General features: G+C 42.0%; 1 protein-coding gene across 5 annotated transcripts in view; it reads right to left on the reverse strand.

Moving 5' to 3' along the window:
* sobpa (sine oculis binding protein homolog (Drosophila) a) overlaps positions 1-15,977 on the reverse strand; it is a 48,910-nt gene extending 32,933 nt beyond the window's left edge. For 2 of the 5 annotated variants that reach the window (XM_061795610.1, XM_061795607.1), the window contains exons 1-3: positions 15,605-15,976; positions 6,924-7,044; positions 3,859-4,068 (exon numbers count right to left, since the gene is read on the reverse strand). In XM_061795610.1, the coding sequence (XP_061651594.1) occupies positions 3,859-4,068; positions 6,924-7,044; positions 15,605-15,700 (427 nt within the window). In that variant the 5' untranslated portion in view covers positions 15,701-15,976. Of the gene's footprint in view, positions 1-3,858; positions 4,069-6,923; positions 7,045-7,781; positions 8,053-15,604 lie in introns of those variants that run through there. The other 3 variants (XR_009791562.1, XM_061795608.1, XM_061795609.1) reach the window with 3 other exon arrangements.
* Between the last annotated feature and the right edge of the window lie 873 nt (positions 15,978-16,850).

A 16,850-nucleotide genomic window follows, 5' to 3' on the forward strand; every position in this document is an offset into this window, starting at 1 on the left:
CCATCAATAAAATGCACCTGTGTTCGTTGCCCATAAGATACGCCTGTCCATACCATAACCCCACCGCCACCATGGGCCACTCGATCCACGACGTTGACATCAGCAAACCGCCCACCCGCGTGACGCCACAAATGCTGTATGCCATCTGCCCTGCACAGTGAAAACCGGGATTCCTCTGTGAAGAGAACACCTCTCCGACGTGCCAGACGCCATCGAATGTGAGCATTCGCCCACTCAAGTCGGTTACGACGACGAACTGCAATCAGGTCGAGAGACCCCGATGAGGATAACGAGCATGCAGATGAGCTTCCCTGAGACGGTTTCTGACAGTTTGTGCAGAAATTATTTGGTTATGCAAACCGATTGTTGCAGCAGCTGTCCAGGTGGTCTCAAACAATCTTGGAGGTAAACATGCTGGATGTAGAGGTCCTGGGCTGGTGTGGTTACACGTGGTCTGCGGGTGTGAGGCCGGTTGGATGTACTAACAAATTGTCTGAAACGCCTTTGGAGACGGCCTATGGTAGAGAAATGAACATTCAATTCACGGGCAACAGCTCTGGTGGACAGTCCTGCAGTCAGCATGCCAATTGCACGCTCCCTCAGAACTTGCGACATCTGTGGCGTTGTGCTGTGTGATAAAACTGCACATTTCAGAGTAGCCTTTTATTGTGGCCAGCCTATGGCACACCTGTGCAATAATCATGCTCTCTAATCAGCATCTTGATATGCCACACCTGTGAGGTGGGATGGATTAACTCGACAACACAGATTTAGACAGATTTGTGAACAATATTTGAGGGAAATATTTTGTATGTAGAAAAAGAAAGTCCAGCTCACAAAAAGGTTGCGTTTATATTTTTGTTCAGTGTACGATGGGTAAAATATTATAATACTGTGTGTGTGTGTGTGTTTGTGTGTGTGTGTGTGTATATATATATATATATATATATATATATATATATATATATATATACATATATATACAAATTAATGGTCCCCGGCAGTCGCAGTCAAAACCAAGCAACATTATCTTTGTTAAAGACAGATTTATAAAAAAAAATAGCTCTAAATTGTAGAGGATCTCATTAGATTGTACAGGTATACCGAATGGAGCAACCAGTGAAAATACAACTATCTTCAGATATTATTCAAAATCGTACAAATGTTTAACGCCCTCATTAAAATGTATGTAGCAGTGCTGCAATGTGGTTAGTGTGGACAACAAATAATTTGAAGAGACCCTCAGTGACACTGAAAAGCCTCTTTGGTGTTAAGATGTGGCTCTGTGACCAGTGATGAGCTGCAGGCTTTTAGTGCTGATGCTGTTGTGATAAGTGAAGAGAGATCCTCTGAGAGTCACTCTGTGGCTCCTAGTTTTCACATTATGACTATGCGGGTGTGAGGGGGGAAAAAAAGCACAGCCATTAGTCTCTCGCCCCTGCTGAACCTCTCATCATATGCTGGCCAGGCTTTTCACCTCTTGTTGGGATTAATGCACCCACAGGGCCATCCCATTTGAAGTTAAAGACTAACTCACAATTAAGAGAATCACTCCCTCAAGCTCTTAAGACAGGACAATGGACACCAAGTACATAACTGATATTTCTCCTCTCTTCCTCATCTAAATCTAAGAGTCTTTATCTGTCTTTGTGTTCTATTTCTGGACTAATGCCCACTGCTCATAATAATAAAAAAAAGGAAAATTGACTGTATGTGTAAATTGCTTGGAATAAATGAATGGAATATTGTGTAATGAACAAGATCGAGGGCCCATGTGGACTCACAATACAATATAGTCTTCATTTTCGTGGAAAGACGCATTTTGAGGTGAACTGTTATTCAATTTTTAACACCTTCCTGTTACCTCGTAACAAGGCCATCTCAAAACATGCACATCTGCATTAGGAGGGAGCTACACTCTCACAATTATTCAGACTTTCCTGATATATGTATATGTACCTGCACTTCAAAAGGGCCTTTGTCAGATTTTTCGGGGTACATGAATAATTCAGCGTATAAGTGGGGGTTGAGGGGAGAGCTGTTCGAAGGGGATGTTGGCCGGGTATTGGGCTTTAAGTGGAACCGCACCATCTGTTTCCCCCCTGCCATGGCAGGGCCAGCGGGGACTCCTCTTCGGCGATGCCAACGCGGCTCGTACCTTCCAAAGGGCGTACCGACCTCCTGTGCAACAGCAGACGCAAGAGATAATGATGCCGCAGTCTGGTGGCAGAGCACGGACATTTCCTTGGAGAGATTATGGGGCAATATTGACACTTTGAGCAGGTGGAGAAAAACAAGGTGTACAGCAGGTAGCAAGCTCATTAGAGACCTGTCCCTGCTGCCTGCCGTGGGAACACGGACAGTTTGAATGCTGAATTGACCATTTTTATTGTCTCTAGGTGCTGTAGAGCAGTTGACCCCAACCACCGGTCCGCGGACCGGTACCGGGCCGTGAGGCATTTTTTACCGGGCCGCAGAGAAAGAATGACGCTTCCGTTTCCCGTCCCAGCCGGCTCGAACGCTTCTGTTTCCGGTCCGAGCGGGCTGGCTAACGGCGGCAGAGTTCAAAGAACTAAATCATTTCATAAACTAATTCAGCTCATTACATTAACTGAAAAGATTTGTTCTTTTGAACGAAACGTTCGCGAACGAAACAACATTGTATCAGGAGTCCCACTTCAAATACGGGTTTATCGAAACAGTTAACTCTCACGCACCAAGTCCGCTCTGCTACAGATACAGTCGTAGGTTGCTGCTCGACACAGGCAGAACTACTTTTGTGAAGTTAAAAGTCTACTCTCATTGAGGAGCTACGGAACTGCAGTCTGGTCTGGCTGCCTACAATAACTCCGACCCCCACTCCTGCATCGCGCCCAGACGTGGACGCACCACGAACGGCGAAGGAGGAAGCAGAAGCGAGGCAAAAAAATAAATAAATAAATGCCGACTCCTAACCGTGGTGCAAAGAAGGTTGGGGAACAATTGAACCTCTGTATTCGAATGCCCTGAAGCTGTACAATTCTAAATTCAACCCATCATTTTTATTAAGGAGTAACTGAAAGTGCTTTTTCTTTACATTGACTTCCTGTAGCTTTTTTTGCAACTATTCCAAAAGATGGATGGCCGTCAATTTTGATGTAACACAGGACATCAGCCTTTTGTTGTGGAGTTTGTACGCTCACTTTATGTTTGTGTGGGTTCTCTTTGTGTCCTCCAGTTTCCTCCCACAGTCGCAAACATGCAAGTTAGGTCAGCTGGAACTCTAAGTTGGTTAATTGGCAGTTACTTCAGTCATTTTGACTTGAACTCAACACGAGTCACTGTTTTGATGCCTTGTGACTTGACAATAACGAAAAGACTTGGGAGTTAAAGACTCAGGACTTAAGTTGAGACACGATGAGGTGTTGTACATGCATTCAGGTGGGATGAATTGTCTAAATATATAACGATTTGACCTTATTGGATTTGTCTTTTTATGAAGACCTGTCCGGATTCACACACCTCCCACTCATTACCTGGAGCTTATATTTATCCCTATTCTGGCGGTCATTGAAACAAAAACAACAATAAAACTCATGTAAAAAAAAATCACAATATTGTAATATGGCTCCAAGAGCATTATTAAGGTGACTTATCACAGGACTTGAATTGACTTTGAGATAACTGGCGACTTAACTTGGAGATGATCTGTGACTTGACATGCCCAAGACAAAATGACCTGGGAATTGCTTGAGATTTGCCAATGTGATCCCAACTCCGATAAGCGATATAGATTCATGTGTGTCTTACTGTATGTCTGTGGTTGTGTAAATCAAAGAGGGCAAAAAAAAAAAAAAAAAAAAAAAAAGCTGTCGGTACCTGTTGGGGGCTTGATCAGTGGCGGGGGTATCACTGGGACAGTGATGGGCTGGTTGCCATGTTCCTTGGTGCTGGTTGTAGAGGTGGAGTGTATAGTGGGGTGCTCTGACACTCCATTTCTGGAGTTTAGCAGAGACTGGGAGCTGTTGGCTCCATCCAGAGAAACTGCGCTGCTCTGTCTTGAAGCTGGAATTTTTGGCAACAAGTTTTCTGTGTGATGGAAATACAAGGAAACCTGATGAGATGCTGTAGCCCTCACTGCACCCTCTATCACGACAGAGCAAAGAACCTAAAAAATGTGAATTACGGGGCAACTTTCTGTTCGGTGCATGCCAGAATTAATAAATCGTGTATGTTTTCTGACAGTGGGTTTTGGCTTTGAATGCAACTTAAACAGAGAATATGTATTTTTGAAAATACACTGCATTGTTCTGTCTGACTATCACGAAATGTGAAATACGACAGGACAGCTCACACCACAAAAAAGGAAAACATTTTATAAAGTTACATGCTTCATTTTACTACAGGCTCATCATGTTCACGTCCAAAGTCCTTTTTGTTTTTAAAACAAACTCCATCTCTATCTTGTGTGGACCATGCCCTTTTTTGACAACATGATAACTATTATATATACTACTACTAAAGCATTGGTGTTTTAAAATGTAAACTTTTATAGCGGCCCCAGATCTGAGTGTAATTGGCGAGTCATCCATGAGCTTTGTCTAATAAACATGAACAATACTTTTTTTACTAGGCCTGTCACGATAATTAATCAATAAATAAAAAGGGGCACGGTGGAAGACTGGTTAGAGCGTCAGCCTCACAGTTCTGAGGACCGGGGTTCAATCCCCAGCCCCGCCTGTGTGGACTTTGCATGTTCTCCCCGTGCCTGCGTGGGTTTTCTCCGGGCACTCCGGTTTCCTCCCACATCCCAAAAACATGCATTAATTGGAGACTCTAAATTGGCCGTAGGTGTGAATGTGAGTGCGGATGGTTGTTTGTTTGTATGTGCCCTGCGATTGGCTGGCAACCAGTTCAGGGTGTGCCCCGCCTCCTGCCCGATGATAGCTGGGATAGGCTCCAGCGCGCCCGCGACCCTAGTGAGGAGAAGCGACTCAGAAAATGGATGGATGGATGTATTCTGTTTTTATTTCAGTTGATATTTAACACTATGTTGTAGATCAGATTTTGTAAACTACCCAATACATTAAAATGTTAAATTCAGCAGTAACTCCACTTCATCCCGCGCCACACATTATGATTCAACAAACGATTTGGGCTTGTTGTTTATGTTGATTAATGTTGTTTTAATTTAAAGATTTTATTTTGCACCGACGTTGATTGGCTGTTAGCAGGAGTTAAGATTGACTCCCATGTCAATCAAATCCACACGAGGCGTTCAACATCAGTAATGCTGACCGATGTAACATCCATCTATTGATTTTCCATACCGCTTATCCTCACTTGGGTCGCAGGCGTGCTGGAGCCTATCCCAGCCGACTGTGGGCGAGAGGCGGGGTACACCCTGAACGGGTCGTCAGCCAATCGCAGCCGATGTGACATAAGCCAGTGATTCCCAACCACTATGCCGCAACACGTGAGTGTGCATCATCAGGTGTGCCGCAATAAATTATCCAATTTCACCCAATCGGTCTGACAATTCTCATTTATTTCTTACAAATAATGTATCTTTGCTCATCTATCTTTGCCAGCAGCGTACAGTGAGATACGAGTTTAATTTGTTTCGTGACCATGATCATAACTTAAAATACTTGTATTTCAAATCATCTTTCCCTATTGAAATAAATGGAAATTCCATTTATCCATTCCAGCCTCGCACCAAACAAATTACAAATATTTTTGGAATGGGGTTTTAACAATTAAAAAAGCACTATACAAACATACTGTAATGACAAAATTAAAGTAGAGTTTAAAGGATTAAACAGTTTATGCCACAGTTTTTGCTTCCATTCAATGGATAATGTGCTACTCCTTCTGGTATGTGCGTGTGGCCACCTGGGGACAGTATAATACAGAGATACGGATATACATGGAGACGACACAACTGATATCAGTAAGCCATAGTAATATCAGTAGTTCTACGCAGAGGATAAAGATATATCTGAGTATTGTTATTTTTTGTGTCTCCATGTGTTGCTCTACCGTCTGTGTTCAAATATCCATTGATGAAAGGGTTCCAACACTGTGACACAGATGCTACTCGTTAGCCCGTCAATTGCGTTTTGCATTTTTTGTTAGCGTTAACTAAACCGACTATTATAAGGCAACGGTACATGGTTTGTTTTAATACACAACATGTAATTATCTTTGTTTTATGTTTACTTTGGTCGTAAACTTCAATTGGAAGTGGAAATAAACAGCTTGAAGCCTCCTTTTTGGAAGAATTGTTTACTATCTGCCACACTGCTGCTTGCTCTGACGCGAGTTGAGTTTCGTTCACTGCCACCATATAGCGATTGAATCTCACATTTTTGCACGTAAGTCAAAACAAAAAATCAGCCAAATGATGACTTGCATGTCGAAAACGCGTAAGTCGGGTCTCTCGTATCTCAAGGCAGAACAAGGGAGAACAATTTAATGTGCTTCCACCAGATTGGAAAAGGTACTTCTTGCTGATTAACAAAATTAGCATTGGGACTGTTTCTTTAACGAATCAGACTTCAAATTCACCTCAGAGGGGCAACCTTGCTTCCGTTCGATGACGTCAGCATTTTTCCATCCTCTGAAAACTGTGACGGCTGAATTCAAATAGCAAAACACAATTGTAGCCATCTCCACAAATGAATACAGTATATTGAATAATCATCATTTCAGGGATGTATGATGTATTTTATTCATTTTTAAAGTTTTTGTCCCATTATTAGATAAATATTGATTCTGAACTGCTGCTCCAGATGATGTCATTGTAGTGGTATTAAGATTTGAATTAAATCGAGTAAGACCTCATTAAGGCCCAAGTAACAAATGTATGACCTGCCAATGTAATTTACATTACATTTTAATGTAGTAAATGCGCATCCCTCATAGTTGTTAGTATCTAGCACCTTTAAGGACAGAAATGTGCTGCGGTGTTTCGCCTATATCCAAGTTGTCTGAATCCCTCAGCTCCACCTTGTCGTAGCCGTACCACCCCAGCAGCTCGTTCATGGTGTTCTCTGCAAAACTCTGCAAACAAACAAAAGGTGAAAAGCAGTGACAGAATTAGACAGTTTGTGGGGTGTGTTACAAAATATAAAGCACCATATCCGAAATTACAATTACTTAAAATCATTTATTAAAGAATTAAGCCAATTATAGTATCAAATTTTATTTAAAAATATAAAGGATATCAATGGCAAAACTAAAGTGAAAACGTCCAGTAAGCAATAATACAGTTGTCAAACCTATTGGCCCAAAGCACAAGTATGCAGGAACGTACATTTCCAGTATTTGCACAATTGTGTTATGTTATTTTGTGGTTTTTGCCTTTATAAACCAAAAATTGGATTTTAAATACAACCTTTAAGTTGTGGTTAAAGTACTGACCAGTGGTGTCAAACCTGCAGCGGTTGTTGAAAAAGTGGTGGGCCTACAACACCCACATCCCCCATGGGTGTCCACCATCCCTACCACTACTATGACTACAACTAATAATAATAATAGATTGTTTTTATGCAGAGTTTTTCTAAATATTCAAAGACAGAAAGAAAGTACTTCCAACTAAAATACTAACAAACCATCTCTTCATGTAGTTGTGACTTTTGGCTTATCACATCAGGGGTCACCACAGCCAGTCACTTAATTTGTTTGGGAAAGTTTTTACGCCGCGTGCCCGTCCTGATACACCCCACCCTTTTTTTTATCCGGGCTTGGCACCATCAGTGGTTCAGTATTGGACCACTAACGAGGAATTGAACACATACCGTCTGAATGAAAGGCAGCAGCATGTACACTTCCAGTAGCAAAAATTTCTTTTCATAACGCTGAATAAAGATAATTCTGTTTCAGAAACAAAAATGATTCTGCTCTGTGTCAAGGTCCGATTTGTGAACATATCACAATAATGACCCTCAAGTATAACTGCTTTTAAAATAGTCAGCTTCCAACAGATTGCTCTTGTTTCGTTTTTTTATGGGGAGATGGGATTCAGCTCCTACTCAGTGCAGGGGCTTATCTAGTCTAGCGGGATACAGGGCCGCAGGGCACCCCAAAATCCTGAAAAATACTAAACTATTTACCTTATCTCTTCAACAGAAAGCAGTGACATTGCAGTTTTTCAAAATACCTATAATGTATAAATAGTATAGATTGGATGGATTGTTTAATAAAATAAAATGGAACAAATTCAACGAGGCCAAGGAGTCACTGAGTCACTGGGTGCTGAGCAGGCATTGTTAATGACCACTGACAGTAGCTATTGATCTGTATTGATATGAAATACCACAATGGTGGCTTGGACAATGGGTGGATGTCACATGAAGGTAAGCCACATTCCAATTCAAGGGAAGATGAAATTGGAGCATCCCATTCATGTACATTCGGTGTGAAAAGGAACATCATTGTGTAAAGCATTTAAAATGTGATCATTCAGAATATCGGAACAGCAAAAAGTTCCCTCATAAAAAGGCATGCAGATCCACCATTCTGCACCACCGTGCAGCTGAACAGGACAGCTGTACTGTGTATGTAACTATTTTTAACATGCAGACATTGCCAATCTCACTGTTGCTGCCAAAAGAGCTGGAACGTGGTCATCCAGTATGACAGCATAAACTGCATATCATGGTCTATGTTTTGGTTTGGATTGTGTTTGGTATCATGTTTTCCCTGTGTCCGATGTCGTGCATGTCTTGTGCGCTCAGTTAGTTATTGTGTCCACCTGTTCTCGTCAACCCTCTACCTTGTGTCGACCAATCAGCTCCCTCCAGCCACTCGTCTTGTCCAGGTGTTCGTTGTTTCGTCAATTTGTGTGCATTTAGTTCCCTGGTTACTTTCAGTCCTGGTCACTTCATTGTCATTGTCATATGTCGTAGTTGCTAGTTGTGTCGCTCAGTTATATCTGTCGTCATGTCTTGTTTGCAGTTTTAGGTTTACTCCAGTGTTACTTTATCAGTTTTGGGACTTTGTTTAGTTAGCTTTTTCCATTATCCTAGTTTGCCTTTGTTTTGGAATTATCATTTTTGAGACTCCTGCCTTGCCTCCCTGCTTCCCTGCACTTGTGTTCTCCACTTCCTTGCCGTCAAAAGCCCCATCTATGTGACACTGCATTTTGCACTAATAGTCTCTTAATTGATCATGGGCAGTATCGATGTGACAAGTTTAATTGCATTTCTCAGTTTTTAACATCAAATAGCTTTTCAGTAGTGATGCTACTTTTGAGATCACAAACACGGGAGCATCCACAGAAGTGACATTCCCCCCCGGATCGTTCAAAAACTGAAATGCATCTCTTCTGTTTGATGTCATGTTACATCTCGTAAATCCACATGAACATAGCGCAAAAAAAATTATTTTATTTATTGATTTATTCCTGTATGGAAGCAAAGCATTTGTCAGCATTCAAGATGCCCAACAAAAATTTAACGACACGCACTGGAATTTTTTCAAAAGGTCATAGCCAGCTAAGATAGCCATCACAGCTCAGTCAGTCAACGGCTAACATAGCACTGGCCCAGCATCTTGTTTTTGGCAGCAATATAACAAAATTAGGTATGCGTGTGTGTGCAATGAGCAACAAGCAACTTTGATGACCACGTGGGCCTTTTTTTTTTTTTTCTTCAAACCCCCCCTAGGGCCTGACTCTGAACATCACCACCTACTGTCATAGGAGGTATCAAAGTTTTTTGAAGAAATGATTCCGTGAGAACATTTCACAAGTGTCCTTGAACTTAACAAGATATTTAAGTCCATTTTGCAGGTATGTTTTTATACCACTTAATTTTTGTAAAATGCAGACTGACTTTATTCTTTTTCATCATCATGAACTATGACTTCCTTATCTTAGGTGAAGAGTGTGGCTTAATATTGTAGGTAGTGTCGAAGTGCACAACCACAGCATCAAACCAATGGTTCCCATTGGACAAAAAGAGTGGCAGTCACATTAAATGTAATCTAATGCAAAGAAAAAAAACTGCAAAGGAGAAGAAAACAGCACCTTTTTCTTTCGGTCTCACTTTCCTTCCGAGCGCCCTGTCCCTTGTGTCACCCCACAACTTGGAGAAAGTGGAAGGATTAGAACGAGTGGAATCTAATCCTGCTTGGCGTTTTATCAAAGCAGAAGCACAAATGTTGGCTCTGGATGGCAACAGAGAAAGCAACTATACACTGATCAGCCACAGACAGTTTTAATATAGTATGGACAGTATATATAGTATGTCGTTGATATACAGTATGATTGTGCTCTACGAATTCTGCCAAGCAACAAGTGGCCCTGGCCATATAATAATGGTTCTCATCAACCTTCTACCTTGTGTCGACCAATCAGCTCCCTCCAGCCACTTGTGTCTTGCCCAGGTGTCTTGTCTCGCCAATTTGTTGTATTTAGTTCCCCGGTTTCTGTCAAGTCATTGTCATTGTCAGGTGTCATTGTCTTTGTCTTTGTCAGTTGGCATTCTCATATGTCAAAGGTCATCTTGTCTCACCCCATGTGTCCATATCCTGTCATGTTGATTCATGGTCAGTAGTGATGGCAAGATGAAGCTTCGTAACACTTCAGCGATTGGTTCAAGTAATGGTTCATTTCTTGATGCTTCATTGTACACGAAACCACCTGCTGGCCATGTGCATAATCACGGGCAGCTGTATCTTTACCATATACAGTATGTGCTACGTTGCATTTTTGTGTCTTTTTGGCTCTTGTGAATGACTATGTATTACAGAACGATGTTTGACCAAGTAATTTTCCAACATAAAGTGCAAAATATATTATTTTAGAACGTATTCTGTGCGTAAAATGTTTCTCATCACTGGTATGGCAGGTTGTATAATTATTTTCTGTAACTTTGGGGAAAACAGCATGGGCTTAAGAGGGCAGAGGATTTTGAAAGTGCTTATTTAGAAATAACAGTTTATCATCATTTTTGTGTCAAGTGATCTTGATCTTGGATGTTGGTCTACCCTTTGGAGCTGCAAGAGCTTCAACTCTTGTGCGAAGGCTTTCAACAAGGTTTAGGAGTGGGAATTTTTGCCCATTCTTCCAGTGGCATATTTGTGAGGTCGAACACTGATGTTGGATGAGAAGGCCTGACTCACTGTCTACTCGAAATCAACCCAAAGGTGCTCTATTGGGTTGAGGTCAGGACTATGTGCAGGCCAGTCAAGTTCCTCCATACCAAATTCTCTCATGAATGTCTTTATGGACCTTGCTTCTTGGACTGGTGCACAGACATGTTGGAAGAGGAAGGAGTAATCCCCAAACTTTCTGACTGTCCAAAATCTCTTGGCATGATGAAGCACTCAGAGTTCTCTTTCATCGGAGCTCAGGGGCTAATATTTTAGACATTTCCAAATTTGTGGGAACAATTTGTAGATAGCCCCTTCCTGTGCCAACATGACTTTGCATCAGACCACAAATCAAGGTTCATAAAGACATGGATGAGAGAGTTTTATGTGGATGAACTGACTTTCTTCGTGTAACACGAGGACCTTTTTTTTGCTGCAAAAATTACAGGAGTTGTTGTTATATTAGCACTTTATTCTTATTAGTTTTTTTTCTCCTAACATTAGGACTTTATTCCCACAAAATGTCATGGTTTTCCATGGTAATATTAACACTATTTTTGTAAAATGACGAGAGAAATCTACATCTTGCCCTGCGATTGGCTGGCGACCAGTTCAGGTTGTACCTCGCCTCCTGCCCGAAGATAGCTGGGATAGGCTCCAGCACTCCCGCGACACCTGTGAGGATAAGCGGTAGAGAAAATGGATGGATAGATGGATGGATGGATGGATAGAACTTGACTGGCCTGTACAATCCTGACCGCAACCCTATCGAACACTTTTGGATGAATTGGAGCGGCGACTGAGAGACAGACCTTCTTGTCCAACATCAGTGGGTCACATCACAAATGTGCTTCTGGAAAAATTGTCATAAATTCCCATAAACACCCTCCTAAACCTCGTGGAGAACCTTCCCAGAAGAGTTAAAGCTGTTAAAATTGCAAAGTGTGGACCGATGTCTTATATCCTATGACTTAAGAATGTGATATCACTTAAATTCATATCTGGCAGGTGAGCAAATACTTTTGGCAAGTTCCTGTACCAATTGTTTGAATAATCAATGTAATAGTACACAAAAAAAAAAAAAACACCTGTCAGCCAAATGTTGCAATATGTTTGCTCACATGAACAATGCGTTGTGTATCAAATCCAGATGTAAATTCCTTGAAATAAAGGATGAAATATTGCTCTCTTGTCTCATATTCATCTTCTGATGTCAAACCCAAATATTTTTTGTTCCAAAAGGAATTAGCCTCACGGTTCCAATACTTTGGAGTTGAGTAGACATTGACATGGACTCTCAGAAATCTCCCCATAAGATCCAAGCCAAGATCTGAACACCTCCACTTGTTCCTGCGAGGCGACATTGCTGACCACTCTCCTTCAGCCTTGCCATGTAAGACTTGAGTGATCACCCCACTTTTACTCTAGCACCACCATGAGGTTGACATGTGACTTTCAAGAGTTATAACATGGAATGACTGACCCGTTTGATCTGATATTAATTTGGGAATACTGTATGTTGTGCTTTAATGTAAACCTACCAAATGTTATATAGTACTGTAAAATATACATGAAAACTCAATCAGTCAATCAACAAACATTTAGGCTGTCATTCAAAAACTGTGAATCACGTATTTTTGTAAAACCTCTTAAAGCTTTAAGTCTACACTTCTGTCACATCTTGATTGTTCTGTTACGACTCCGTTGTGGTGGTCTAATCATAAAAATGCTGCAATTGTCAAAATACTTTTGGGCCAAACTGCATCTTGAAGCAGTTTTGTAATGGAACAGGTCCAGGATTCTCCTCACACACGTAGCGAACAATCATGCTGTAACTCCTGAAGTTATTTCAGGTTCAGAAAACGTAAAAAAATGGCTAACATTCCTCGACTATCCATGTAGATGCAAAATGCACATTGGCATTTATCTGCAATATTTTCAGGAGCGGATAATTAAAAAAAAAACACATTCTAAATCCAGCAGGCTTCTCAAGCCTCTTTACTCCTGCAGTAAGACCAATATAGCCATTATGGCTTCCACTAATGATGACAGCGGCTAGAAACCACAGCAGGTCACAGAACCCAAAATTCCCAAAGCCACATGCGAACTTTCCCTTTTGCTGATAGCTTATCCACTTTTCCCTTCGCTACTTTATTGACCCTTTTCCCACTCTGCTTTCATTTCCCTCTCCTTTCCTTGATATTTGATCCGTTGGAGACGCTCAGGTTACAGTTTTTACAGCTTAACCAGCCCTGTGTGCCATACATTCCTTTCTCCCCTCTTTCTTTGCCCCCCCTCTCGCCTCCATGCCCACTCCTTCTTCCTCGTGATTACTCACCAGAGCTTAGTTTGCCATGGCACACATTTAAGCTGCAGCTAGATGAAGGAAACACTGTCAGACTGTTAAGATTTCCAGCGGAGTACTCACAAGGGAACATTGTGTATTTGTGTATGTGCCTGTGTTTTTTTCCCCTCCAGCTTTGGGATAAAATATTAAAGATGAAATGATGTAGAAATATAGAATAGAACATGTTGTGTCAATTTCCTTGCCATTAGGTTTCAGAGGGGATGAATTACTGTACATACGATGTTAACAATTGCTTATACTTTATGAAGGTGAAAAAACACACCTTTTTTTTTTTTTTAGCCTGTTTGGGTCTTTAAACAAAAAATAAAAAAAAATTCAAGGTTGAGTAGTGAGCTACTCTTGATTGTGTCTTCACTTTCAAGTGTTTTGACACCTTAACCACATCCATTTAATGCAACTTCTCCTCACATCGAAAGCAATTCCGTAGTGTTTTCTCTCCGCTTTACCCGTGCAGCACTGTCTGCTAATCGCCATTTCACATTGACCAAGTATTATTTTGGTGAATTACAGTATGCCGAAGTTTCGTCATCTGAATGATCGCCCTGCGAGGATTCTGTTGTCATGATACTGTATTTACCAATGGCACTTATGACAAACAAACCTGAGCGCTTCTTGTGTAACAAAGGTCTACATCACAAGAACACTGAAAGATGACCTACAGTATATCCCAACACAAGACACATCATTTGAGGGAGAGGGCTAACATTTTGTATTTTAAAAAAAGATATACAGTACCTCTTACATTGGCCTCGTCACAACATTAGTTACAGCTCTCACAACATTTTAAAGTTAATAGTACACAGCAGGTTTGATTGACACGGTCAGAGAGGAATTAATTGAACTATGTTTTTCTATGTGGTTTGCGGTAACTGTTCTGCATTATACTGACAGCTGTCTAATGTTTTGACTGATCCCGTGTACTGAGGCTCACGAGTTGGTGTAAATTAGTTTTTAAAGTCAATGAATTCCAATTATAGGTGGTAAAATAAATGCAGTATTGTATTGTGATAACATGATACTGATAGTTTTTTGTTTCCCCCCCCCCCCCCCCAGTCTGACACCCCCACTAAGAATGAGCAGGTCAAAGAAAACTATGTTAACAAGGAATGATGAATGAAACGGTATGCAACAAAAAATGATTTTCGTGTACTATTACGACAATATACAATACACCAGTAATAATCATGATAATCAATAAAAAATATATCCATGTTACATCGGAATACATTTATTTTAAAAAAACGTATATATTTTAGGGTAATAGAGACACATGGAGGCGTCCTCATACCGGATGGGTCCAAACAAAAGGGTTGTTTCAGGTCTCGCTGAGAGCCAGCAGCCCAGCGCTTTTCCTGACAGCCGAAAATCACAATTCCCACAATTAGCCCACGTGTGATCGCCTAAATATCCACCCAGAGGAGTGTTTTGAATGTGACTGGTCGAAATGTGTCAAAACAAGGCCGAGATGGCAGACAAAGCGACACACAAGAACATCTGCATGTCTCTCGCTGCACACACGCCAAACGCCAGCAGCATCACTTTGCTTCTCCTCAATTAACCGCACCGGGCTCAAGTACCGGACAAAAAGCCACTCATGGAACGGACGTGTTTTTTTGTTGTTGTTTTTTTTTGGGGGGGGGGGGTAGGCGCCGAACCTTTGCAGGCCCAACACGGAAGACAATGTGCTCTTGTGGACGAGCGCGTAAAGCTGGCGACGGACGCACATCTGGATCAGCACACACCGCGCAGCACACACGCATACAAACGCACGCTCCAATTGACTCAGCCCCCCCCCCCCCCCCACCCCGCTTTCAACGCTTTCCGCGCGTTGCGTTTGTAGTAAGAATAGTAGCGGAGGCTCGAGGCGCGTCGATTTGTATGGAAACACGGCCGGCGAAATGGGTGCCACAAAGCCACAGAGACCAACGCTCGGCGAGTCTTTCTGCTTTCCAACTTGTTCAAACCGAGAAGCGATAGCATGAAGATGCGACTCAAAACAATAGAACTTGGGCATTTCCAATGTAACACACATTTGAAGTTGGTCTCGCGTGCAACATAATAGTCTCGGGCGCATCATTAGCAGCAGGGGCGACTGGCGCTTCAACACGCATGCTCCTCGCGAGCACTCCACGCGCAAACAGCATGCAGATCCATTACCTTCATCTCTTCATTAATTTCCCTTTTCACCGGGTGGGCTGGTTTTCGGCTTCTTTTATTTTCCGGAGGTCTGCCTTCTTTTTCCATCTCTGCCATGTTTTGTCGCCGATACTTCTCTCCTCTTTACACGCGCCGGACGGCGGATGTCTTGCGGCTTCTCAGCGGCCCGTGGGAAGCTGGCGATGCCGCCGAGGGCTTGCCCTGCCGGGCTTCGTCAGCCATCTTCTGCCCGTGCCCTCCGCGGTCCGCGCACCAGTGTTGTGCCGCCTCTGTCCAGGAGTCAAAGGAGAGGTAGAGCGAGGGGGAAAGGAGACAGGGGGAGGGGCCTATGCTGAAACATTATATGACGTGTTGATGATTCGAGGTAGACTGCGTCTTCTCAGTTTCTCGCGGAGCGCAATCAGTGCAGTCGCATCCATTCAGCAGCTACAGCTGGCTTAGCAGGGGGGGGGGGGGGGTCTGCGAGAGGCGAACAGGTGCCCAGAAGTTACTTGCCACAGGGAGGGCAGCCATGCTCAGTAATTAAATACACATTGATTTCAGAAGTGGGAATGCACACAAAATGTAGCAGATACAACTTAACATAGCACCGACAACAACAACAACAAAAAGAGTATGTTTTCTTATATTTCGCAAAACTATTTAGTACAACAATTGGATATTAATGAATTAACCATTGTCATGAAAATGCCACGGGCAGAAAATATGGGAGAGCAAAAAAAAATAAAAATAAATAAATACTCACAGGTAAATTTCTGGAATAAAAAATACTTTAATTTCCAGGAATAATACATAATTATCTTACTGATCAGCAACATATGCTCGGCTAGTCACCGCCCACTGCAATAAATAAGGAGTGTGAAAACATGGGTGAGGGGCAACGGGGCACATAAATGGCGGGCAGAAAAACTGTGTGCACCCCCACTTGATTCCACCACCTCTTCCTGGAAGTTACAGTCCGTTACCTTTTAACAAAGCTTCACCATAAACAAGCCCTGCCAAAAACTATGGAATCACCCCTCCTGGAGGATGATCATTTACAGGTACATCTCATGGAATTAGAGAAATGATTTGAGTTAATGAAATACCTAAATAAATTGTGCAACAGAAGCCTGCAGATGACTACTACAGATGTGGTGTATTCGCTGGAAAATGCAATATGGACAAAGCCTGAAGCCTCACACAGTTACACTAAAAATTTAAGAACAAAAAAATAATAATCACATCTACTGTATAGCCATCTGCA

This window comes from Phyllopteryx taeniolatus, chromosome 13 (assembly GCF_024500385.1).
Source record: "Phyllopteryx taeniolatus isolate TA_2022b chromosome 13, UOR_Ptae_1.2, whole genome shotgun sequence".
Taxonomy (NCBI): domain Eukaryota; kingdom Metazoa; phylum Chordata; class Actinopteri; order Syngnathiformes; family Syngnathidae; genus Phyllopteryx; species Phyllopteryx taeniolatus.